This window comes from Pelobates fuscus, chromosome 6, assembly GCF_036172605.1.
Source record: "Pelobates fuscus isolate aPelFus1 chromosome 6, aPelFus1.pri, whole genome shotgun sequence".
Classification (NCBI taxonomy): domain Eukaryota; kingdom Metazoa; phylum Chordata; class Amphibia; order Anura; family Pelobatidae; genus Pelobates; species Pelobates fuscus.
In genome coordinates, this window is record NC_086322.1 from 44,774,676 (window position 1) to 44,799,145 (window position 24,470).

The following is a 24,470-nucleotide window of genomic DNA, read 5'->3' on the forward strand; positions in this document are numbered from 1 at the left end:
AAATGGAAGAGGCAAATAATGTTTCATTCTATCCATGTTAAGGAGAATTTAAACTCCTAGGACAAGGAGTATAAAAGTGATCTGTCAGAACTCAAACTCCAAAAGCAACCAATATTAATTCTCATGATACCCTTAAAATTCTACATGAGAGCTTTTAGAGGCATGAGATGAATGGTTAAAGTTAGGAAGCAGAGCATTGTTCCAAGTTCATTCAGCCAGCAATAGAATCTTTTTCTTCATTCTGTAATAATGATTCTGGTTCAAGAGCAGGGGTTCCCAATTAATTTTTACAGTGGAACCCTTTGACAGGATCAACATTGTGGAACCTCCCCCAACCCACCAGAAAAAAATAACTAAATTTACAATTGCACTTTTTCTGTGCCAGTGTGTATGAATCTGGCACACAGATACACACTCATTGACAAGCACACAAACCTCTAACACACTTTTTTTTTTTAAACAATTTACTCCACCCAGCCCCCTACCTTTAGGAGTGCTGGCATGAAGTCCCTGTGGTCTAGTGGGGCTGGCTGCAGCTTGGTGGGCGGTCGGGAGGTCTGGCAGACTGGTGAGCGGCGAGGGAGCTCTGATCTCTCTGCTCAGTTCACTCACGCACCTCTTAGTCATGCCGGAGCGATATATTGCGACATCAGCATCACTGCTCTCTCGCCGCCGCCATTTTATTTTCACATTTTTGGGCAGAACCCCAATTTGGGAAACACTGTTCTAGAGTAAATGTTATTTTATTAGGATTGCAAGGTCAAGAACAGAGTCCAATACCAATGTCTCTAGAATTTGTTTAAGTTGTATTTAGTGCAGTATCTGTCAAATAGGCCATGAGAAAAATGTATGGACTGACTTGTTCAAAGCACAATTATCCCTAGGATCATACACACACCCAGTAGTGATATTAAAGGGCAATAAGAGTCTGGGTATACTGTATAGCTTCTATTCCCTCAGGAGTTACAAGAGAATCTCTCCAGAGATGACAATGTGGTGACACCTGAACTTGTAGGTGAGAACCCTTGTTAATTTTTGTGGCGTTTAATACTTCTGGATATCCCTCCCCTCCGTATGGTTGAGTGGTACTACAACGCTACAGAGCTTGCTGGAGCTATTTAAATAAAATATGGGACATTAAGACATACGGGTGGAGGTTGGAGATCAATGCATCTGAGGAAAGTTTAGTGTTTGCATGCAGAGGCTGGGGGGAACTGAATGTCAGTCACACTGTGCAGCACCTCTGCCAGCGGGAGGTATCCCTAGGCTGTAATGCAAACACTGCATTTTCTCTGAAAAGACAGTGTTTACAGCAAAAAGCCTGAAGGTAATGATTCTACTCACCAGAACAAATTCAATGAGCTGTAGCTGTTCTGGTGACATTGCCCTGCCATTAGAATGCTCTGTTATAGAATCACCTTGATAAGTTAACAGATTGGACTACAGCTCACACCAAGCATAGAGCTCGTTACACACAAGTGTATATTAAAAAAAAAAAAAAAAAACCACAAACAGTAAGTGTACAAACCACTCCTTTAAATAGTTTATTCTGCAAATAGTACGTGTATAATACAAAATGTACAAAACAAGTGCTGCACAATTCCAAGAAACCTACGCAATTTCCAGCAGACTTTAATGGGAGAGGATGGTGTAAATTTTACAACATGCGTAGCAATATCTTGTTACAGGAGACGCTGCTCATTTCTCTTCTTGGTCACTGTCACTGCTATCGCCGCTGCTGCTACTTGTGTTCTGGTTCTGTGTCTGAAGGTCCTCCAGAGTTATCCTGAAACAAACAAGATCTTAACATTCACAGGTATAAAGGCATTTTCCCCACCCAGAACAGCGCTGACCTTTTATTATAGCAGATGTTCTTTATATTCGAGAAATGATCATTGATATGTGCCTTACATGCAGTCATTTTAATGACTTTATACATTAACATTTTTAATATTGTATTTTTACATATTGATATGACTGCTACTAGCTGTGGAGAATACACTTTTTAAACAAAAAAACAACAACACATTTTTAAACCACTAAACCGTTCTGAAAGTATGCCGGAGAAGGCTTTTACCTCTGCTCCTCCGTGATACTGAACTCATCCATGACACGCTTGGCGAGACTGGCTGTGTCTGGGAGACTGAATGAGACTGCCTGCTGCACCACATTCATCGCCAGGCTAGTGTTACCACTTGTTTTGGCAGTAACCAACAGCTCTTCTACCACCGCAGTACTAAAATACAGAGAGAAAAAAATAATCAGCATCCAAAAGACTTCTCTCAAGGGGACGTCAATACATTAGGTGAGTGTGAACGGTCAGAGTTTCAGCATTAATTTAAAATTTTGAGTGTTGTGCTGTAAACACAGCAAACTTAGAGATATTGTTCCTCCCACTTTGCACTCGTTTTTTTTTATTTTTGACACAAGCTGACAATTTAGGAATATTCCGGCTGCTGGAATACGCCCACTGCAGCTGCTTGAAAACAATACTCCCCAGCGTACCAGCAGTTAAAAGAAAGTCACAGCATGAAGTTTGAAACAAAACAATAAGCAAAAGGTGGTGTAACGCAGGAATGCAAAACTGCTCCTGAAGGACCATCACTGATAAATTGTGAATTGCCAGCTTACGGGTGTGTTATTACAACACTATCCTGTGGCACACCAGCTTGTCACATTCACATACCTGGGAACTCTGTTGTGGGTCTTAAAAAGCTGAAAGACGTTCCTGTTTCAAAGACAAAATAAATGCAAGAGGGGCATAAGACTTCATGGATACTCGGCAAAGTGGATATACAACAAGAATAAACATGAAGGAAGCAGCTCCGTTTGAAATCATGCATACATGGAAGGGGGAAAAAACCAAAACCACCACAAACAGCTTAAGGTGTGAATCTTTCAAGGAAAACTATGCACAAAATAAGGGAGCGCAATTTTAATACAATGTGTCAAAGTGGAATCAAAGTTGCTAAAGGTTTCTTCCAAATTTGAAAGTGCACCGATCAATCAAGTCATGCCAATAATCTCACCACGCTTCTTCAAGCCTTCCAGCCCTGGCTAGCAGTAAGGTAACATCGCCAAGAGCACCAGCAGACCACTCCAATACCACTCGCATACGTCCTGGGGTGTCGTACACAGATTTTATGTCCACAGCAGTCTCCACAAAGGCAGTTTGGAGCTAGAAAGAATAGATGGCATCACAAATCTGTTTACAAGAGTGAAGATTCTAAAAGCTTTAAACTGGGTGAAAGTAGTTATAAATGACATTAAAAGAATTAACAATTAGAAACCGTGCATGCATTGGGTTACCGATCACATGGCTAGTTTAAAATCAATCTGCAAGCCATGTCTAGAGACAGGGAAAAACAAAAACAGTTCATACCTCTGGAGGTTGTACATTCCTGGCCATCAAACTCAGCAGCTCCTCCACCAACTCTTGTCTGTTAGAGTGACCAAGCTGCTTAATATCTGGAGAAAAGAGGAAAAAAAAAAAAAAAAATTCATGGAGGATTCCAAACCAACAATCTTAAGAAATCGCCTAAAAATTACTTTTTGCACATCTAGAAAAAGACATTTTAATCTTCTCCAAACTGACAAGTTATTGGTACTCTAGAATGGAGACAGATTTTCAACTTAAGAGATAAACCATTTATATATTTGTTCTGGGGAGTAGAATCGCTTTTTGCTGCACTCCACTGGCCACTCCTCAGATGGCTACTAGAAGCGCTTCCTGCATTGTGCACTGAACTTTCCTCAGAGATTCATTGATTCAATTCATCTCTATGAGGAGATGCTGATTGGCCAGGGCTGTGTGAATCATGCTGGCTCTGCCCCTGATCTGCCTCCTTGTCAGTCTAAGTCAATCCTATGGGGGAAGCATTGTGATTGTCTTTGATGACCACTTCTAATGTCAGCCAGCAGCAACAGACTGGCATGAAGGAACATTTTTTAATAATAGGAGTCTCTATTGATCTTACATCCACAATAGGTTTGGTGGGATGGGCCCAATGGAATAGAACCCATCCAAATCAAGAAAAACACAAAACAATTGGACCAGATAAGTATTCCTCTATTTTACAACGAAGAACCCCGTTGTAAAATAATTACCACAGATGCCAGCCTTCAAGGTTGGGGAGCCAATTTGAATTTTGCCTGGACACATGAATCTGGGCTCAGCAGGAAATTACACTCAAATCTCAAAGTAACTTAACCCCTTAAGGACCAAACTTCTGGAATAAAAGGGAATCATGACATGTTCTTAAGGGGTTAAAGCCATCTCAAAAAGCCTAAAAAAAAAAAAAGTTTTTGCCTCTGATAAGAAACAACTGGGTCTTGATACGCACATACAGTCGTTACAGCAGATGTAAATCACCAAGGATTTATATCTGAACCAAACCCAAATCCATCCCGGCAACAAGAAGGCAATTTCATTTGGAACACTGCAGCTTTAAAGGTGCTAGATTATTACTTTACAGTAGTGAACTGTATGTAACAATGGTGGCATCATTACAGTAATGTTTTGTATTTGCTGTTACATGTAGTTAATCTGGCGGTTAGGATTTTGGTTGGCGAGGATGCGGAGCCAGCAGCCATACTGTGAGGACGCATCTTCCTCGAGCTCCGAGCACAAACAATAAAAAGCATTTTTTCTCGGGAATTCACTTGCAAAAACCTGCAGAACGGTGCTACCTACCACAACGAAGGCATGGGGCGACGCACCAAGAAATACAAAGCACAATGGCTGATATCGGCTAACTCCTGAGAAGGCCGCAAGCCACGGGACGGCCAGAAATGGCGCCAATGTCCGATGGAATATCCTCCAGTGACGAAAACTCGGCAGATGAGGTGGACTACTATACTAAGGTACCCAACAGACCTGTACCCCCGCCCCCCCCCCCCCCTCCCCCCAAGACCTCACCGGCTGCGAAGCCTGTCATGGAGGACACGTTGCGGAGCCTATTAGATGAGCTACGCCGAAACATTGCAACCAATATCGGGCAGTTCAGGGAGGAAATCAATGGAGTTTCAGCACGTTTGAAACACACTGAACTGAACTCTGTGGATCACGAGAACCGCATACAAACACTGGAGAGACAAGTGGCGGCCCTACAAGACCAGACACAAGCCAAAGAAACTCTGGCAGTACTGGAAGACAAAAGGCGATGGAAGAATATTAAAATCAGGGGCCTGCTTGACACCCAGAGCACCAGCAGGGACACGATCGTCCGATTCCAGCAGAGCCAAGACCAATTGGCTTTCATGGCGGCCATCCGCAACAGGTCACCCTTACAATTTGAGGAACACTCATTAAAAAATTTTCCTGACTTATCCAGAGCTACCCTGGATTGGAGACGCACACTGCGCCCACTAACGAAGGAACGCGCTGCCCATAAAATACCATACCGCTGGGGAGCGCCGAGAAGCCTAATCATCCTACAGGAAAATGGCGACCTGAAAATTACCGATGCCGCTGAAATACCTGGTATAGTATCAGCTCTATCCGCCCTCTGCAATACCTCTGACATCACAACCACTTATTTCCAGATTCTTTAAGGCCACTAGCAGAAATACTTCTGTTGATCATTCTATGGTTGTCAACGCTTTAACAGAGCCACAATATGCAAAGAATTAAAGCTCCAGTTCCTGACTGATAAGACAGTCATTGCGGTCGCAGGATCAGCAGCAAAACACACATCTGAACTTCAATCATGGTCATCTCAAAACTCAAATACACCATGACAAAGTGGTCCTAAAGCCAACGCAGGATTTTCTTCCAGTAATTTCCAACTTTCACATGCTACAAGAAATACTCGCCATCCTTTTTTTGCTCAAATCCTCAAACTCCAGAAGAGTTAAAAACTTCATGAATAAGATGTGCGAGATTGTCTGGTTCAGTATTTGGCAGTTAACAGAAAGACTGTTTGTGCGGCCATCAGGTTCCAGAAAAGGCGATGCAGCTTCCTCTTCTACTCTGGCAGAAGTCATCTCAGATGCATACCACAACAAGAACAGGTCTCCTCCATCTAAGACTAAAGTGTATTCTATTCTACAAGACCTTGGGCAAATTGGGCAGAGGTTCCTCCGGATGACATTTGTAAGGTAGCCACTTTGTCCTCTCCAATCACATTCCAAATTGGACTTACACCTCTAACAACGGATGTAGAGAGGAAGAGTTTATGATCTTCTGTTCAGAATTTGTAAATAAATATGCAGTTCAGCAATTATCTGGCTTATATGTTTTGATATCCCTAAGCTTTGATACTTCTCATGAGTGATGCATTCATGGCAGAGTCAGGTTTCCATTTCCTTGTAGATTTATGGCTATATAATCCTTTTATACACAGTCTCACGAAGTGTTGCTTAGGATAAGAGTATGCACTTCTGACCAACCAGAGCAGGGGTAGGCAAAACTCAGCAATCTGGGTGTGGATTACCTTACCACTGATGCTTTGCTGCCATTACAGGAAACGTTATCCACAACATTAGGAGTTACCCAACCCTGAATTAGAGTAACCATCAGTGTGCTGAAACGCTTACATTGCAAGAGACAAGGTGCGATCCCAGAGAAACAATTCACACATTTTTAACGTTATATTCTTACAAAAAAAAAAGTTAGGTCATCCAACTATTTGAGATCATTGCAAGTAGTTGCAGGAAAAGCTGTTTGCTATGCTGCTTACCTTTCCAGATCTGTGGCAACAGGTCCAGTCGGCTCTCCATTTCCAGGGCTTGTAGGACATCCATCATAGCTCTGTGGTTTGGAAAGTAGCGCTGAAAAACAGAAATGGTGAAGATCTAAGTGTATGAAAACCAAGCGAGGTTAAATCGGCCAGCTAGTTTTCGTAGTATGGACTTACCGAAGGGATGAGTTCTCTGTACCACTTCAAGATGACATCAATATGTTCCATCAGACAAATAAGATTAAAGAATCTACCACTTTAAAAAGAGAACTAGTGTCAAATCCAAACCGTTTCACGCATTGAAATACAAATAAAAACAGAGGCAACCAAAATTTGACTTTTGCTGCAGGAAAGTGATTTGCTTGAAACATTGAATTCTTACAGCCAATTTACATACTCTGCTAACTTTGGCTTGTATTACTTGCAGAATGCACATTTCATTCAGATCCAGACCCAAAAAAACAAACCTTAATAAACACAGCACCAAATAAGCCATATTATTAAAAGGTTTGTGTCTATAAGTGTCAATGCTGGACATTACTGCATTTAGGTCTCTGATACCAATATCACCTGGTTGTGCTTACACTCTCATATATACACACACGATATATAGGGGAAAAAATAAAATTAGTCTTGTGGACATCTAAGGGGCATGGGAACATTGCTTTCTGTCATAGGTAAAGGAATTTGTGAGTAAAAGTTCCAGTGCAGAGAATTCAGGGTGATTAGAACTCAAACAACTCACTAGTATGCACTCTGCATAGATTGGTCTCCTATCAGCTTCCAGTTATCTCCAGTCTCCAGAAACCCATGGAGTTTATATGCCAGCTCCACATCCTTAAGATCCAGACACTGAAAGAGATTTTTATATTAAAATGTTTTATTTTTTTTTATTTTTTTTATATAAAAACACACAGGATTTGCATAGTAACAGTAAGAAGCTCCTTGCAAAAAAAGTGAACAGAAAAAATAAAAATGGTGGAACCCAAGAAACTGAAATCATGAAACCAGCAACAAAGGCAGAAACCGTTCTGGAATCCCATCCTACAGGACTTTCTAAAGAATTTTCCTGCTCCGTCTCACAAATATTTTACACATTACAGAAAGCTAGTTTTCCCATGACAAAACCGTATGGAGTAAAGCTATTTTATATTTTGTTAGTTGACCGGGGACTGCAAACTTTAGATAAATATTTAAAGATACAAAGAGCTGGATAACTTACCACTCTCATTGCACTGGAAAAGAAGTACACTGCAAGGGAATAGACAGAAGATCTATTTTAGCAAAGAAATTAGCTGGCGCCATCATATTCCATCAACACCATTAGGAAACAACTCCTGAAACAGAAAGTCTTCTGAAACAGGTGCCTGGGTGGATTTTACTTTTGGGTTTATAGAACGGGCTATAGAAAGATCCAGATTACCAATTATCTAGTACGTTTAGTGTAAGACCTCAGGGAAGAAGGTTTTATGCCAGTTATGGTTAAATTGTTGCTATGGGCACCTGAACCACTTCATCTAAATTAAGTAACGGGAGTGCCTTATCCCCCTCCTCTTTATGTAAAAAAAAAATAATGTTAAACCGTGCAGAAAACATGGCCATCCTGCAGGACCAGCAATGTTTCATTGTAGGGCTGACCTGCCGCCTGTGGAGGTAGTCAATATGGCAGCTACGCGAGCCGCTTCTGTAAAAAGGAAAACACATCTGTATATCCAATGTTGGTTTTCCTTAAAATTATCCACTCAATTCCAAGTTTAATAATCTGTGTAAACCACCCAACAAATGGTTGGTTTAATATCAACATTGTCTCACAGATAAGATAACACCTGGATTAAGAAATCACACTAACTGTAGCACCATATGGAGTGGCATGCTGTATTTAGGTTTGTTAATCTAAATGTAAATATGCCATGCATAGCGTGAATGCCTCGCATGGGAGCCATCCCTATATTAAAGTGATAATCCCAATACTTCACATTTGAGCTCAATTAGAACGAGCAGGATAGATACACATACGATGATGTACAAATCAAGTACACTTCATAAGATACCTTGTACTACTATAAAGGTAGAAAGAAGTACAGAATACATATTTGGAAGGAAACCCTGGCATTAGGTTTAAATAATACGTCCCCCACATGTGGCTCAGATTTTGGCTCTGTTCTCATGCGAGTGCTCCATGGTCACCTGCCACATGCAGGGTCCCCAGACACACTCACACTCAGCTCCCATGATCCAGCTGAGGTCCGTACCCCTGCGCCAATCATCACTGCCATTAAAGTTTTATATATATAAAAAAAAAAAAAAAATTGTTTATATATAATATGTATGTATATGTAGGGTAATAACTGCTTGATCCAAGGCTAAATTTTACTGCCATTCTGGGGTCAAGAAGGATTTTTTTTTAGCTTTTTGCAAAATTGGAAGTGCTTCAAACTGGGTTTTTTTTTGCCTTCTGCCTTGATCAACAGCAAAAAACATGTGAGGAAGGAAAGCCTCTCTTCAGCCATGTAACCATGTAAAAACCACAACACTAGTGCAAATAATCAGGACATTCCGTGCTAGCACAGTCTTTAAAGACCAGATTATAGTCCTTAACCCCTTAAGGACCAAACTTCTGGAATAAAAGGGAATCATGACATGTCACACATGTCATGTGTCCTTAAGGGGTTAAGTGGTTAATGCCGAAGTCAGAATCTGGGAAGTAGTCTAGATCTTACTTATAGCAGCTTATTACCTGCTCCGACACTGTATAATTCACTACGGTGGTCGCAGGATTGTATGTCAAAATAAATAGATGCCAACAAATGAAGTGGAGAATGACTATTGTAATGCGAAAGGATTAATAGTCCAGATATAAATACACGCACCATCATCTGGATCCTGGGCTGTAAAACTTTTCCCTTCGACTTCATGCAGAATTTCCACCAGGATATCAACCTGTCCTCTTGAAATCGCGACTAGGGAAATGAACAGCAAATGCAGAGTTAAACAAGCTAGAATTTGATTTATGCCATAAAACCGTTTAGTCGGCTAAGTGCAATAAAGGACTGCCAAGACAGTCACACATTAAAAGCTCCAAGCATCATGACTGATTCAGTGATTTGAAGTGGTAATGGTGTCTGGATGAGGTGCGTTTCCGTACAGAGATTAAACCTTCCGCTAATGTAGGCAGCATCACTGGGGTGTCCGGCAGCTTGGGCTGGATAATGTCAATTGTGTACATATTTGAGGTCTGTAAGCACACAGCATGCCGGCGACAGGCATCCAACAGTGGCACAAAGGGCCCGCCCTTCCCAACATACCAGCTAGGGGGCATGATGCCATAAGAGGATTGAGCTGAGGGGCAATTTTGGGCTCAACGCTTTAACTAGTCAATAATCTGCCTTGTTTAAGTTGACGGCAGGACCAGGAAAGTAAGGCTTTCTCTAACCATTCTAAAAACCACTTTGGTTGGAGTAACCTGCATAATGAGTGTTGTGCAGAGCAGGTTTTATAATTTGTATCAAATTAGCATTTCTTTATTCCTGTCGGAGATGACGCACTCTGCATTGTGGAAGAGTGCAGTTATTTTAAATGTCTGTTATAGCACACACACACTTTACAAAGATTAGCAATACTATGATCATACAAAAAAATGTATGGGGAGGGGTACACTGGAGGGAATGGGAGGAAGTAATGAAATACAAAATGGGGAATGGAAAGAACTATACATTGGGAGGCCAAGGGAAAGTATAACAAGTATGATTGAGTTTAGCATGGTTTTAGATCCCAAGACGAAGAAGGAGCAATATAAAGGAGAAGGCGAGGTAAGGGTGCAGCATGGCATAAGGCGTAACAGAACATTAAGTTATTTTTTGTAGGATAACAGAACATTGAAGGTCAAAGAGTGAGTAACAGCAGTGAATCAAATGGAGCTTGAAAACCAGAGGGGAGGAGGGTGTTTTTTGGGAGTTGAGAAGAAAGGAAACAAGTGGGGGCAAAGGTCCACCATATCAGTAATGCACCACCATATGTACACTTTTCTGTTAGACATTATTCATTCCTTGCTGCATAGGACAGGGCAAATAAACTGTTCAAGTACTCACCGGGTTTATAAAATATTCCCATCAAGTGATAAAATGTAGCGAGACTTGGTTCTATTGGGGGAAAAACAAAAACATTAGAGGTGAGTTTCAGATTCCATCTTGGCAGATTCCTTCAATGAGCATTTGCAGCACGTGCAACAGATTCACTAGCAAGATCTACCCTGGTGTAAAAAGCTATAGAAAATGGCTTGAGTGCTCTAGATTTAAAGAAAATAGTACTGTTCTTGTATGCCATAGATTACAGCTGTCCCGTGTGTTCAGCTCTTCTAATGTCAGACATACTTCAGAAGATTGTGGAATACAAGCCCAATACACCCAGAGGATAAAAGCCATATTTTAATCAGAAATACATAGAGATAAGGAGAGGGAAAAAAATGAATGTTCTGAGAATCAAACATTTTTCTCTATTATTGCTTTGTTAGGAGACATTTTACTGGATATTTATTATTGAATTTATAACTTGGGAAATGTCTGGAGTATATGTATCATATTTCGTTATTTTCCTCCAGACAATATAAATAATCTATTTTCAATAAATGCAGTTAAGAGTTCTTAGAATACCCACTCACCTATGTTAAGTGCTTTCATTTCATTTAATGTTTGCAGGGCTGGACCCTTGGCCATTGAACCACACTTCCGCAGGCTATTCAGGACACAGTTGAAGGTTAACAGGTTGGGCTGCACTTTTTGACTTAACATATGCTTCAGCAGTTCCTGCAAAAACAAACCCATCAGTACCACAACACACAACTGAAGTACTGTCCAATTCTCACTACACACCAGGATGAGTCAGACCAAAAAGCGAGAGGGTGTGGATCTTAAACCAAACATGAATATTCACTGCTCATTCTTTTCTGTTAAAGTTCTAAATGCCCCCCACATAAAAAAAAAAAAGAACGTTTCGAAGTTATTGATGTGAGAGCAGTCTGTGTCGTGCATATGCGCCATTTTCTTATGTTAAAAAAAAACAAAAACACAAACATTACTACACATGTTATACATTGGTGACTTTTCCCAACTATGTATGCAAAGTGCCAAAATAATCCTGCCACTGTATTCCTCTGTAAAACTGCAAATGTCACTCTTTGGGATTTTATGTCCGAATGTTATCAATTTGCATTTATATTAAAGTTTCAGACTCATCCACCTGGACTTTCCTTAGTTTCCTAGATGGTTTGGTTAAAACCCCCAGGAAGTTCACACAAAGGCAAAGAATGTTTTTGGAGAGAATACAGAGCCAATCCTCAAGTGCAACGAACATCAATGCCTTCCTGCTCACCCCCCACCCCCCTTCCAAACAGCTTGGTTAGTCCACTCCGCTTTACAACCATGTTACAATGGACTTTGTGTGGCTCAGATTTTGGCTCTGTTCTCATGCGAGTGCTCCATGGTCACCTGCCACATGCAGGGTCCCCAGACACACTCGCACTCAGCTCCCATGATCCAGCTGAGGTCCGTACCCCTGCGCCAATCATCACTGCCTTTCCATAGAATAGAGAACTGAAAGCCTAGTTTCAGAATCATTTTTTTTACCATAACAAGGTCCAACTTCTCATTGTATTTGTCTTTTAGTTCTGGAGCCGCTAGGATCAATGCATTAAACGTGTGAACATCCGCTGCAGAGAAAGGAGAGTATTAAAAACAGTAAATTCATTTTAAAAAAAATGAAATGTTAATTTATCCATTTCCACATTTTGGTTAGTTATAAACAAAAGCCATGAATCCTACAGATGTTCAAATTTGCCTTTTTCAACACCCAGAGAAAAGGCTGGTCTACTCTACATTAGCTCAGACAGGCGACTATCATGCAGGCCAGTTTTCAGGCAGCCAACTACACGCCAGCCATCCTGAAAGCTATAGCTTTGCATTCGGCTCCCATTATCTAGCCAAGGTCTGTACCCCTGCGCCAAATCATCATTGCAAAATATACAGAAACCAGAATTTCCTAGAGAGCCGGTAGGCCATGACTACGGAGTGCAGACACAAGACTCACCAGTCATCCTGTTGTTGAGAAGGTCTGTGTACATGTCAAAGGCTTTGTTGGAAGCTCCATACTAGAAGGAATAGGATACTTTTAATGAGGGGGTTGCGGACCATCTGAGAAGGTAAGTGGACTAGTTACAGTATGGGTAGTTACCTTCACCATCCCTCTGATCATGGTGCAGAATGTGTGGGCATTTCTCTCAGACATCAGGTTGAAGATTCGCTCAGCATTGCTGTTCTGTCTGGAAAGAAATGACAGACCTTTCATAGAGCAAACTAGGCTTTATAAACAGTTTGCCGACTGTTACTAATCAGTTTTAGAGGAATACTGCAACAATGAAGTATTGCCATTGCTGGCCATTAACACCAAATTACCTACTAACACATGCCTAGGTCACTCATGCATACAGTTGGCTAAGAAATTAAGCATGCCGTTGAACAACAATAGTTTCAGGGTCTTATAGTTCAGAAAATGTTAATCAGAATGCAAGACATTCCATCTTTGCCTGCTCTCCACAATGAGCAAGAAGGCAGGATATTGTCGAGGCTGTGCCCTCAAACATGGTAGAAAGGACTGACCAAGTCATTGTTTTTAATGACCATAGTGATGACTACAATTTATACAGTGTTCCTGTGTCCACTTATAGTAGTGTAGAATGTGTGTTTAGTTACAAAACTGTGGCCAAGACTACAGTGGGCTCCTCCAGAAGCACCGCTAATATCACTGGGAGATTGACACTTCTAGATAATTGTTAATCCGTCCAGTTTCTAGAAGTGCCAGGCATAGGAAAAATGCTTTATCTCCGGAACTTTTGTTTTCAGTAAAATTCCAACACTGTCAGTACGAGTATTCCATAGAGATTTTATCTTTCTGGAATACTTCATTTGGAGGATTGATTACAGTGCCACTTTATATTTTCCTTCTTTTTACATTTAAAGAAACCTAGCTAGGACTAGCAGAGCCAAGTAGATGGTATAGAGATATGGGTTGTGAAATAAACGTAGATAAGACGAGTCTTCTCGTAGTTACCTCCATGATGGAAGAACCTCATTTTTTCGGAATGGGCCGAGTCTCTTTTTTAGCTCTATGCCATTTTCCTGAGAGCATAGACATTGGGAATAGAAAAAGGAGAGAATTAACAAGGCGCCATTCAGCAGCCTATGGTAGGGCTTATAAAACACAGAATGAATATTTAGCTGAACAAAGGCTACGCATTGCATAAAAAAGGAGGCAAACCAAGTCCAATGCATGCACTTGAGTTAACATAAACTGTACTTGGGGCTCAGATTTTGGCTCATTTCTCATGCGAGTGCTCCATGGTCACCTGCCACATGCAGGGTCCCCAGACACACTCACACTCAGCTCCCATGATCCAGCTGAGGTCTGTACCCCTGCGCCAATCATCATTGCCTTATCAGGACTAAGAGAAGAACATACGAGGAAGTAGAGGGTAGTACGCCTGATTTAAACATAGGACAAGGCTCACAGTGTTGTATTCCAAGATTATAAAGATTCAATAGCATTTTAAGACAGATTTTGGCACCTATATAGCGCCAACATATTCTGCAGTGCTCTACAATTTATTTTATATGGGGATAAAACAGCAAGAGAGACAGTTAGAAATATTAGTAACAAGAGTTTTACAAGTGCTCTGCTTAAACAAGTTTACAACCTAAATGCTTAGGATTCCCTTTGTAAAGCCATTTGTCAATAACAAGGAACAGATTTAATGAAGCCCCCCGAGCAACTTTAACAGATACTATGCTGCCAACTTACAGATTCATCTGACTGGCTCTGCTCCACCTGATCAGGCTCTCTGTCCCCATAAAAGCACAGGAGGTCAAGGAGTTTGTTTGTAGTTTCTATAGATGGTGTAGTTCCTACAAAAATAAAAATAAATTGCCTGGATTAGCAGTGTAGTAGGCACAGACTAAGTGCTTCCAGCTGGAAATGACTAGAGTAGCTTTGTATCCATCTACATGGGAGTGGTAGCAGCATGGCAAGCCACATTGCTCTGAAAACCTTGCAAACTGCATCAGGCATTGCTGTACAGAGTAATCGGCTATGAATTTGAATGTATGCAACTTTCCCTCTGGGTAATACAGTGAAGATATTTTAATATAATATTTCCAGTTAGAAGACAGGCACTATAGTTCACTTGCTCCATCCCCCTGAAAAGCTATGCAGACACACCTCCTTGGAGAAGCTGGTCAAACAGGTCCACAGAGTCCTTCACTCTCCTCAGCAGAATACGCTCACTGAGGGCTTCTTCACTTACTTCTTCAATCTGTGGCTGCAGGCTCTCAGGCATTAAACACTAATAAAAAATAAAATAATTTGCAGGTATTTTAGATGAGAAACTGTAGATGTGTGTTAAAAATTTTTTTTTTATAAAAAAGTAAATCTAAAATAAATCACATACTGGAATGTGTGGCTCAGCGATATCTTTTAGGAAGAGGTTAGGATAGTTCTTGAAAATGTATTTAGCTGCATTTCTTCCGGACTCCTTAGACAGTGAATATATACGCTGCAAAGAACGAGGAGATTAGAAATAAAAAAAAAAAGTTTTGTATATTGAGACCAACTCTGGAACAAAGGAGCTCAAGCAAACAATTCAAAAGTAGGCAGATAAACATTAAGAAGGGAATGATTTAAACTAGTCGTGGTGCCAGGAGATTGTATCTTTACCGTTTCAGTACAAAAAGGTGCACACATGGAATATACCCCCTTAGTTACCAGAGGTATAACTTCATTAGGTAGCCTCATTAGTCATCCAGGAACAAAACTGCCTGGGGACACCTCTAGTGGCAATCACTCAGACAGCCACTAACAGTGCTTCCTGGGTCAGTGCTGCACGCTACGTTTAGCATCTCCACCCTCTGAATGTTCCCCATAGAGATACATTGTCTCTATGAGGCGATGCTGATTGGTGCAGAGTTTTGCCGTGCATGCACATGAGCCTCCCAATACTTTCTTATGGAAAAGCATTGGATTGGCTGAGATTCAGTTCTGATGAGCAAGGGCAGATCCAGCACACCTGCATGATAGGGTCAGGAATACACGTTTGTACTCCTGACCCTATAGTGTTCCTTTAACACAGATTCAAGCTGCAGGGAAGTAAATCATTAATACAAATGATGTATTTATTTTCTCTAAGGTCCCAAAGGCATTACATTTGCTTTGAGTTAGAGGAGGAGGGTATCACTATGACACTAGCCAAAGTACTTACAAACTCTGAAGAGGTTTTGGGGATAAGGAAGGGGTCATCCTGAAACATGTATTGAGGTGCTGTTGGATCCTGAAAGAAAAGCAGAAGTTAATTCAACCTCCCCTTTAATAGTTATTGCATTAGTGCATGAATGTCAATGCACAATGAGATAAGCTTACATGATTCACAGTGTATGCCAGAGCCTGCAAGACTGCAGTTTTGTCCCTAAAATAAATAAAAAAATAAAATAAAACCACATTACTATGCAGGTACACATCTTAGGGCTATGCGATATGAGTACAATAATAAAGCTGCAGCAAAGACTGGAAGATCACTAGAAAACGACCAGATCAATACTAACCAGGTTTTCTTCTTTGGGACAATGAGATCTTCATTACCTTCAAAGAAAGATAGAAATGTGGAGAATCGCAATTAATACGGACATATCCAAACAGAATGAGAACACTAGCTGTACGGGCTATAACGTATGTGTTACAAGGAAAGGATGGTGTTGGCCACAGCATGAAACCTGTATTAATTCTATACAACGTCTGAGGCTGTCTGACTAATTCAGGTTTGAATGTAAGGCAACAAAAGTCAACGTTTTAGCTGCAGTACTTCCTCAGAGCTGGAAGAAGAATCCATAACTTCTGACACTAACCTGCAGCTTCCTGGGGCCTTGTACTCCCAGACAGATACCTGCAAGAACATAAACAGAGGTTTAATACACTGCATACTGCCATTGCGTCAACTTACTCGTTCCACTTTAGCAACTCTTCCAGCCGGTCATATTATACCTCACAGACACAGCCTGATAGTGTGAAAACACAAAGCGATATTACCAAAGCTAGGAGTAACCTACTCAAGATCGACACCAGCTACTCAGACAATGAATAACTGTTTAAAGACCCCCATGGTTAGCTATACTGGGGATGGATGCTTTTATTAAATAACCCCCCCCCCCCTCGACTGGGTATAATATACAGGGGATGTAATCTGTAATAGCCCCTCCCCCCCCATGGCCGGCTACACGGGGGATGTTACCGGTAATCCCCCCCCCCCCATGGCCGGCAACACGGGGATGTTACCGGTAATCCCCCCCCCCCCCATGGCCGGCAACACGGGGATGTTACCGGTAATCCCCCCCCCCCATGGCCGGCAACACGGGGATGTTACCGGTAATCCCCCCCCCATGGCCGGCAACACGGGGATGTTACCGGTAATCCCCCCCCCCCCATGGCCGGCAACACGGGGATGTTACCGGTAATCCCCCCCTCCCCATGGCCGGCAACACGGGGATGTTACCGGTAATCCCCCCCCCCCCCCCATGGCCGGCAACACGGGGATGTTACCGGTAATCCCCCCCCCCCCCCCATGGCCGGCAACACGGGGATGTTACCGGTAATCCCCCCCCCCCATGGCCGGCAACACGGGGATGTTACCGGTAATCCCCCCCCCCATGGCCGGCAACACGGGGATGTTACCGGTAATCCCCCCCCCCCCCCATGGCCGGCAACACGGGGGATGTTACCGGTAATCCCCCCCCCCCATGGCCGGCAACACGGGGGATGTTACCGGTAATCCCCCCCCCCCATGGCCGGCAACACGGGGATGTTACCGGTAATCCCCCCCCCCCCATGGCCGGCAACACGGGGATGTTACCGGTAATCCCCCCCCCCATGGCCGGCAACACGGGGATGTTACCGGTAATCCCCCCCCCCCCCTATGGCCGGCAACACGGGGATGTTACCGGTAATCCCCCCCCCATGGCCGGCAACACGGGGATGTTACCGGTAATCCCCCCCCCCATGGCCGGCAACACGGGGATGTTACCGGTAATCCCCCCCCCCCATGGCCGGCAACACGGGGATGTTACCGGTAATCCCCCCCCCCCCCATGGCCGGCAACACGGGGATGTTACCGGTAATCCCCCCCCCCCCATGGCCGGCAACACGGGGATGTTACCGGTAATCCCCCCCCCATGGCCGGCATCACGGGGATGTTACCGGTAATCCCCCCCCCCCCCCCATGGCCGGCAACACGGGGATGTTACCGGTAATTCCCCCCCATGGCCGGCTACACGGGGGATGTTACCGGTAATTCCCCCCCCCCCCCATGGCCGGCTACACGGGGGATGTTACCGGTAATCCCCCCCCCCATGGCCGGCTACACGGGGGATGTTACCGGTAATCCCCCCCCCCCCCCATGGCCGGCTACACGGGGGATGTTACCGGTAATCCCCCCCCCCCCATGGCCGGCAACACGGGGATGTTACCGGTAATCCCCCCCCCCCATGGCCGGCAACACGGGGATGTTACCGGTAATCCCCCCCCCCCATGGCCGGCAACACGGGGATGTTACCGGTAATCCCCCCCCCCATGGCCGGCAACACGGGGATGTTACCGGTAATCCCCCCCCCCCATGGCCGGCAACACGGGGGATGTTACCGGTAATCCCCCCCCCCCCATGGCCGGCAACACGGGGATGTTACCGGTAATCCCCCCCCCCCCATGGCCGGCAACACGGGGATGTTACCGGTAATCCCCCCCCCCCCCATGGCCGGCAACACGGGGATGTTACCGGTAATCCCCCCCCCCCATGGCCGGCAACACGGGGATGTTACCGGTAATCCCCCCCCCCCATGGCCGGCAACACGGGGATGTTACCGGTAATCCCCCCCCCCATGGCCGGCAACACGGGGATGTTACCGGTAATCCCCCCCCCCCCATGGCCGGCAACACGGGGATGTTACCGGTAATCCCCCCCCCCCCATGGCCGGCAACACGGGGATGTTACCGGTAATCCCCCCCCCCCATGGCCGGCAACACGGGGATGTTACCGGTAATCCCCCCCCCCCCATGGCCGGCAACACGGGGATGTTACCGGTAATCCCCCCCCCCCATGGCCGGCAACACGGGGATGTTACCGGTAATCCCCCCCCCCCATGGCCGGCAACACGGGGATGTTACCGGTAATCCCCCCCCCATGGCCGGCAACACGGGGATGTTACCGGTAATCCCCCCCCATGGCCGGCAACACGGGGATGTTACCGGTAATTCCCCCCCATGGCCGGCTACACGGGGGATGTTACCGGTAATTCCCCCCCCCCCCCATGGCCGGCTACACGGGGGATGTTACCGGTAATCCCCCCCCCATGGCCGGCTACACGGGGGATGTTACCGGTAATCCCCCCCCCCCACATGGCCGGCTACACGGGGGATGTTACCGGTAATCCCCCCCCCCATATGGCCGGCTACACGGGGGATGTTACCGGTAATCCCCCCCCCCCCATGGCCGGCAGCACGGGGATGTTACCTGTAATTCCCCCCCCCCCCATAGCCGGCAACACGGGGATGTTACCGGTAATCCCCCCCCCCCATGGCCGGCTACAAGGGGGATGTTACCGGTAATCCCCCCCCCCCCCCATGGCCGGCTACACGGGGGATGTTACCGGTAATCCCCCCCCCATGGCCGGCTACACGGGGGATGTTACCGGTAATCCCCCCCCCCCCCCCATGGCCGGCTACACGGGGGATGTTACCGGTAATCCCCCCCCCCCCCCATGGCCGGCTACACGGGGGATGTTACCGGTAATCCCCCCCCCCCCCCCATGGCCGGCAGCACGGGGATGTTACCGGTAATTCCCCCCCCCCCCCCATAGCCGGCAACACGGGGATGTTACCGGTAATCCCCCCCCCATAGCCGGCAACACGGGGATGTTACCGGTAATCCCCCCCCCATAGCCGGCAACACGGGGATGTTACCGGTAATCCCCCCCCCATAGCCGGCAACACGGGGATGTTACCGGTAATCCCCCCCCCCCCATAGCCGGCAACACGGGGATGTTACCGGTAATCCCCCCCCCCCATAGCCGGAGATGATCACCCTGCCCGCACCGATGCCGTTGTCCCCGGTTACCTGAGCAGTGTCCAGGTCCTGCCAGTCACCGCCCGGAGTCGCACACAGGGCAGCGCCATGCTGGAGCTCACAGACTGCACGGACTGTTCCACCGTGTGGGGGGGGGGGGGGAGCTAACTACAACCTCCGCCTCCACATCCCCCACACACAGCAATGTAATGTGCGACTCCCCCTATTCGCTCTGCGCGGTAGTATATTCCAATTCCGGGACTCCACGTGAGACTCGATGCCCTTGGTGGAAAGAACTTCAACTTCCCAGACTAATCACGTGACTTCCTGCCATGTGCTGCATGTGGAGGGGGAGGGGCTCATCTTATAGCTCACACCCCTGACCATGCCCACCAATAAGGCTTTTTATCTATTTTATTTTTTCGTAGAGACTTAAGGTTTTTTTTTTGTGTGTGTGTGTGTGTGTGTGTGTGTTTTTTTTCAATTTTAACTATTTGCTTCTTGGTTGCTAGCTCTGCCAGCAGGCAAATAGTTATTAAGGGTTGCTCACTAAAGTGAGAATTCAAAGAGATTTTCAAATTTAAAGCCAATATAGCCAAAATGGAAAAAATATATCTAAGTCAGCCTAAAATGTGAAATTCATTTTGAATTCTCACTTTTCTAGACAATGTGGAAGTGAACATGTGTAAATTTCAACTGTAGCTAACTATCCCCAAATACATTGAATACATAATATATTATGGAGATACACAATGTACTCTAACCTTACTGATACCGGAGAAACTGACGGAAGCCAAGCACAGAGAGATGGACACAGGTTTCTTCAGGAAGGAAGAGATTCTTTATTGGATCACCGATCGGGACTCAGAGGGACTAGCGTCACCAAAATACAGCAAAATCTGAGCCCCGGACAATAGTGCAGGCTCCTTATATAGGCATATAACTCCTCCCATATTAAGCTCCACCCGCACATTCCCTTGACCAATCAACACAAATAAGAATTAACTTCCTGTTTGACCGCATGGCTTGTCCAGCACAATGGAGGAGGGGGAATACTATATCCTGTATTCTTGCACATGCTCCGTACACTACTGATCGTATCTTGCCTCGTGCAACCAACTGATCGATACGTCAGCATATGCACGTACACATGCCACGTGGTAATCTCGGCCTACTAAATTTATTTTTACCGAGATTCCACCACATTCCCCCCTTTGATGCCTCTTGATATTTTACAATTACTTGAGGCATCACATAACCGTAGTTTTGCTTACACCGCAAGTTACCTTGAACCAGACCAGACTTATCTTATGATGTGAATCTTTTAACACTCATCTTCCTGCATTGGTTCTCCTTGATCTAGAGCCTTATATTTATATATCGCCATTATCTGTGCAGCAGCCTTCCTCTCTGCTATACTTCCTATCAGGCTTTGCACAGACCTAACTACTAAGGGTATAAGACACGGTAGGAGTAGACACAACAGTAAAATCAGTAGGACTCCACCTACCACTGCCTTAAGCCCTCCAAACCACTCATACCAGCTACCAAACCAACTACTTGGATTGTACCCTTTCCATACCTGAGTAGGCACATGCGCTAGTTTAACCATATGGCTAGTAAGCTCAGCTATTGCTTGCCCTTCGTCATCTATTTGAAGACAGCAATTGCTTAGGTTAAACTTCCCACATACACCTCCCTCTACTGCCAAAAGGTAATCCAAGGCTAATCTATTTTGGTAGACTGCTGTCCTCATCCTGGTGTTATGCTTCGCTAGAAGATTGAGCGCTTGTGATGTTTCGTTAGTGATAATCTCAACCACCGCCTGTAATCTTATAATACGGTTGAGCATATAAATAGGGGTTCTATAACCAAAGGTACCATCCTCAGCCCACGTGGCTGGCCCATAATAATCTATAATACGCTGAGGAGGCCATTCATTATCTTCCCAGGTGCCTATCTCTATGGGTCCCCTTTTCTTCCTATGATTCACATCATACACTTTAACACCTAAAGTCTCACCTGTTTCAATCGGTAACAAGAAGAAGGATGGTTTGAGCATACCCAACACACATGCCCCTTCCCAGTCCTGTGGCAACTCCGAATAGGCTTTCTTACCACAGATCCAGTACAAATTTGCTGGGGCTCTCCAGGTAGATGTGATGGATAGATCAAACCACACATCCTTTAAATTGGCGTATCTAGCAAACGGGTTAGATGGTTCTGAGACATTTGAAGCCGACCACCAAGTTGTATTCTTTGTATCATCATCATAAGCTTTTTGCCCTAGACAAGTTAATTCTCCTACAGAAGTATTATACATTATTCCTTTCCTTGCTATGCAAACATAACCTATGATGGAGGTCTTTAATCTCCACTCAGATTTACCTCTAACACTCATATGATAATCGGCTTGTGTAGATATTAGTTGGTCAACTGCCTCAGAACCGGACATTACCTCCTTTGCTTCCCAAGGCCATTGGTCTCCCATGTTAGTACCTCCACACACATAGCAGTTGGTAACATTAAGACTACCGGCAATACTTTCAGCTAGATCAATGAACAGGTTTTTAGCATTATGGGGGATCTTATTATCTATACTCATCTCTTCGTAAAAGGAATGGTATACTTGATGAGTCTGGGAGGATACCGTATCAGTCTCTATTCCTATAAACAATAATGTCCCAGGATCTAAACCCGTCCCGTATATCTGAAACCCAAATAAATTTCCATACTTATCTAGGAACTTGTCGGGGTTATTAATAAGTATATGGACTGGGTTGCATTCCATAGACTTACAATAAGGGCTAGTCGGCAACTTAGTCACTATCATGTCTTTGTCTACTGTCTGTCCCCATGTCGCCCACCCCACACAAGACCAATATGGACAAAAGTTATAGTCTTTATTTGGGCATCTAGGACTCACATATTTATTTTTGCTACTGGGACAAATGTATTTATCGTTAGACCCATACGTCCTCTCCCATCTAAGATCCCCACATACATTCCACGGCTTTCTACCACTCGATATCGCTTTACACGCATCAAATAGCAGAACACCCGAAGAATGTACGGATTCTAACACCGTCTTATTAATTAGGGTCCCCTGAGGATCTCCATTCCTGAGAGTCAACCAAATTGTACGAGGTTGATACTCCGGACTGAAGCACTTAGGTTCTCCTACTCCTAAATGGCACACACTATAATCTATATTTAGGTATCTACATCTCGATACATCTCCTTTACACTCGTATTGTGAATGCCAGATTAGGGTTTGGGAAATATGGTTACCTGTTCTCGTAGTCTTAATGCATACCTCACAGCTAGGAGTGTCGGTACCTCTACCTTCCTGAATATAAAAACACATGTAAATAAACACAATCATAAGCACATCTTTCGCCGTCATCCTCAGTCTTCGTCCGTGCGATGGAACCTCAGCTTCCAGGATGTGAGGGCTGCAGGGAATGGAGTTCTGCTCGTCTTCACAGGTGTCCCTTCGAGACTTTCCTGGCTTATACACTATGTGATGGTAAGCGGACAGGCTTTATTATGGCCTTCTCACTCACACCTGTAACAATAAAATTTGTAATCCACAATAATTCCTCGTTACTCCGACTGAGTAGTGCGTTTCAACCGGATCTTGCAGGGATTCTCTGGATCTGCTGTAACTTGCCAAGAATCGACTGCCGCTGGTTTAACCCTGGAGTGATGTATCCACGGAGTCACTTCTGCTACTTTTATCGCTGTAGGGGTAGACAAAAGAACAACATAAGGACCTCTCCACTTGGGCCCTAACGGTACATTATTCCACTCTTTAATCCACACTTGGTCTCCTGGATGATAACGATGAACAGGGGGATAAATATTCACAGGTAATCTATCTTGTACCCATTTCTGTACCTCCTCCATAGTCTTACCCAACTCTACAACCTGCTGCCGGGTAATTCCTTCTCCCAACTGACTCAAATCCCCCCTTAAGTTACCAAGTACGGGAGGTGGTCGCCCATACATAATTTCAAAAGGAGAGAGGCCCATCCTTCTGGTAGGGGTACTGCGGATTCGCAATAGAGCTATAGGTAAGAGAACGTTCCACTTAAGTTGGGTTTCCTGACACATTTTAGCCAACTGGTTCTTTATAGTTCTATTCATTCTCTCTACCTTACCAGAACTCTGGGGTCTATATGCAGTATGAAGCCTCCACTTTATACCAAGCATATGAGTCAGTTGTTGTAGGCACTGGTGAACAAAAGCTGGACCATTGTCCGATCCTATAGAACAGGGTAGTCCATATCGGGGTATTATTTCTCGTAGCAGGAATCTTACAACTTCTCCTGCTTTCTCTGTACGAGTAGGACATGCTTCTACCCAGCCTGAATAGGTGCACACAATTACCAGCAGGTAACGATGTCCACCCGATTTAGGCATCACTGTAAAGTCTATTTGTAGATCGGACATGGGGAGTCCCCCCATAAACTGGACTCCTGGTGGCTTTACTGGTCCTTGTCTTGCATTATTCTTAGCACACGTTACACATCTGCGTACAATGGCCTGAGTCAAGTTGGACAATCTTGGTATGTAGAAATGTTTCCTGAGGGATTCTTCAGTACTGTCTCTCCCAGAATGTGTCCCGTTATGATAATTTT

At 44.7% G+C, this 24,470-nt stretch overlaps 1 protein-coding gene and 4 non-coding genes across 5 annotated transcripts; all 5 read right to left on the bottom strand.

The window, feature by feature from the left end:
• Positions 1-1,511: 1,511 nt before the first annotated feature.
• Positions 1,512-20,120, bottom strand: PTCD3 (pentatricopeptide repeat domain 3). Its single transcript, XM_063457642.1, has 24 exons — positions 19,879-20,120; positions 16,622-16,659; positions 16,322-16,358; positions 16,140-16,185; positions 15,982-16,050; positions 15,175-15,279; positions 14,946-15,069; positions 14,529-14,632; positions 13,782-13,849; positions 12,906-12,993; positions 12,762-12,822; positions 12,302-12,384; positions 11,338-11,482; positions 10,769-10,819; positions 9,551-9,640; positions 7,903-7,931; positions 7,426-7,532; positions 6,858-6,936; positions 6,681-6,771; positions 3,383-3,468; positions 3,030-3,178; positions 2,687-2,728; positions 2,078-2,236; positions 1,512-1,786 (listed from the first exon to the last, which is right to left on the bottom strand). The coding sequence occupies exons 1-24, from the start codon at positions 19,935-19,937 to the stop codon at positions 1,699-1,701; spliced, it is 1,998 nt and encodes a 665-aa protein (XP_063313712.1). The 5' UTR covers positions 19,938-20,120; the 3' UTR covers positions 1,512-1,698.
• Positions 8,821-8,956, bottom strand: LOC134566235 (small nucleolar RNA SNORD94). Its single transcript, XR_010083993.1, has one exon. It is a non-coding gene; the product is annotated as a small nucleolar RNA SNORD94 (small nucleolar RNA).
• Positions 12,117-12,252, bottom strand: LOC134566236 (small nucleolar RNA SNORD94). The gene has a single exon (XR_010083994.1). It is a non-coding gene; the product is annotated as a small nucleolar RNA SNORD94 (small nucleolar RNA).
• LOC134566238 (small nucleolar RNA SNORD94) lies at positions 12,552-12,692 on the bottom strand. The gene has a single exon (XR_010083996.1). It is a non-coding gene; the product is annotated as a small nucleolar RNA SNORD94 (small nucleolar RNA).
• Positions 14,030-14,165, bottom strand: LOC134566237 (small nucleolar RNA SNORD94). Its single transcript, XR_010083995.1, has one exon. It is a non-coding gene; the product is annotated as a small nucleolar RNA SNORD94 (small nucleolar RNA).
• Positions 20,121-24,470: the final 4,350 nt, after the last annotated feature.

Excerpts from the sequence above, each read along its gene's own strand:
- PTCD3 (XM_063457642.1), bottom strand. The coding sequence starts at position 19,937 with ATGGCGCTGCCCTGTGTGCGACTCCGGGCGGTGACTGGCAGGACCTGG. Across the intron at positions 12,385-12,761 it reads TCTCAACAACAGGATGACTG|CGGATGTTCACACGTTTAAT; the intron begins GTGAGTCTTGTG and ends CTTTCTCTGCAG. Across the intron at positions 3,469-6,680 it reads GTTGCCACAGATCTGGAAAG|ATATTAAGCAGCTTGGTCAC; the intron begins GTAAGCAGCATA and ends TCTTTTCTCCAG.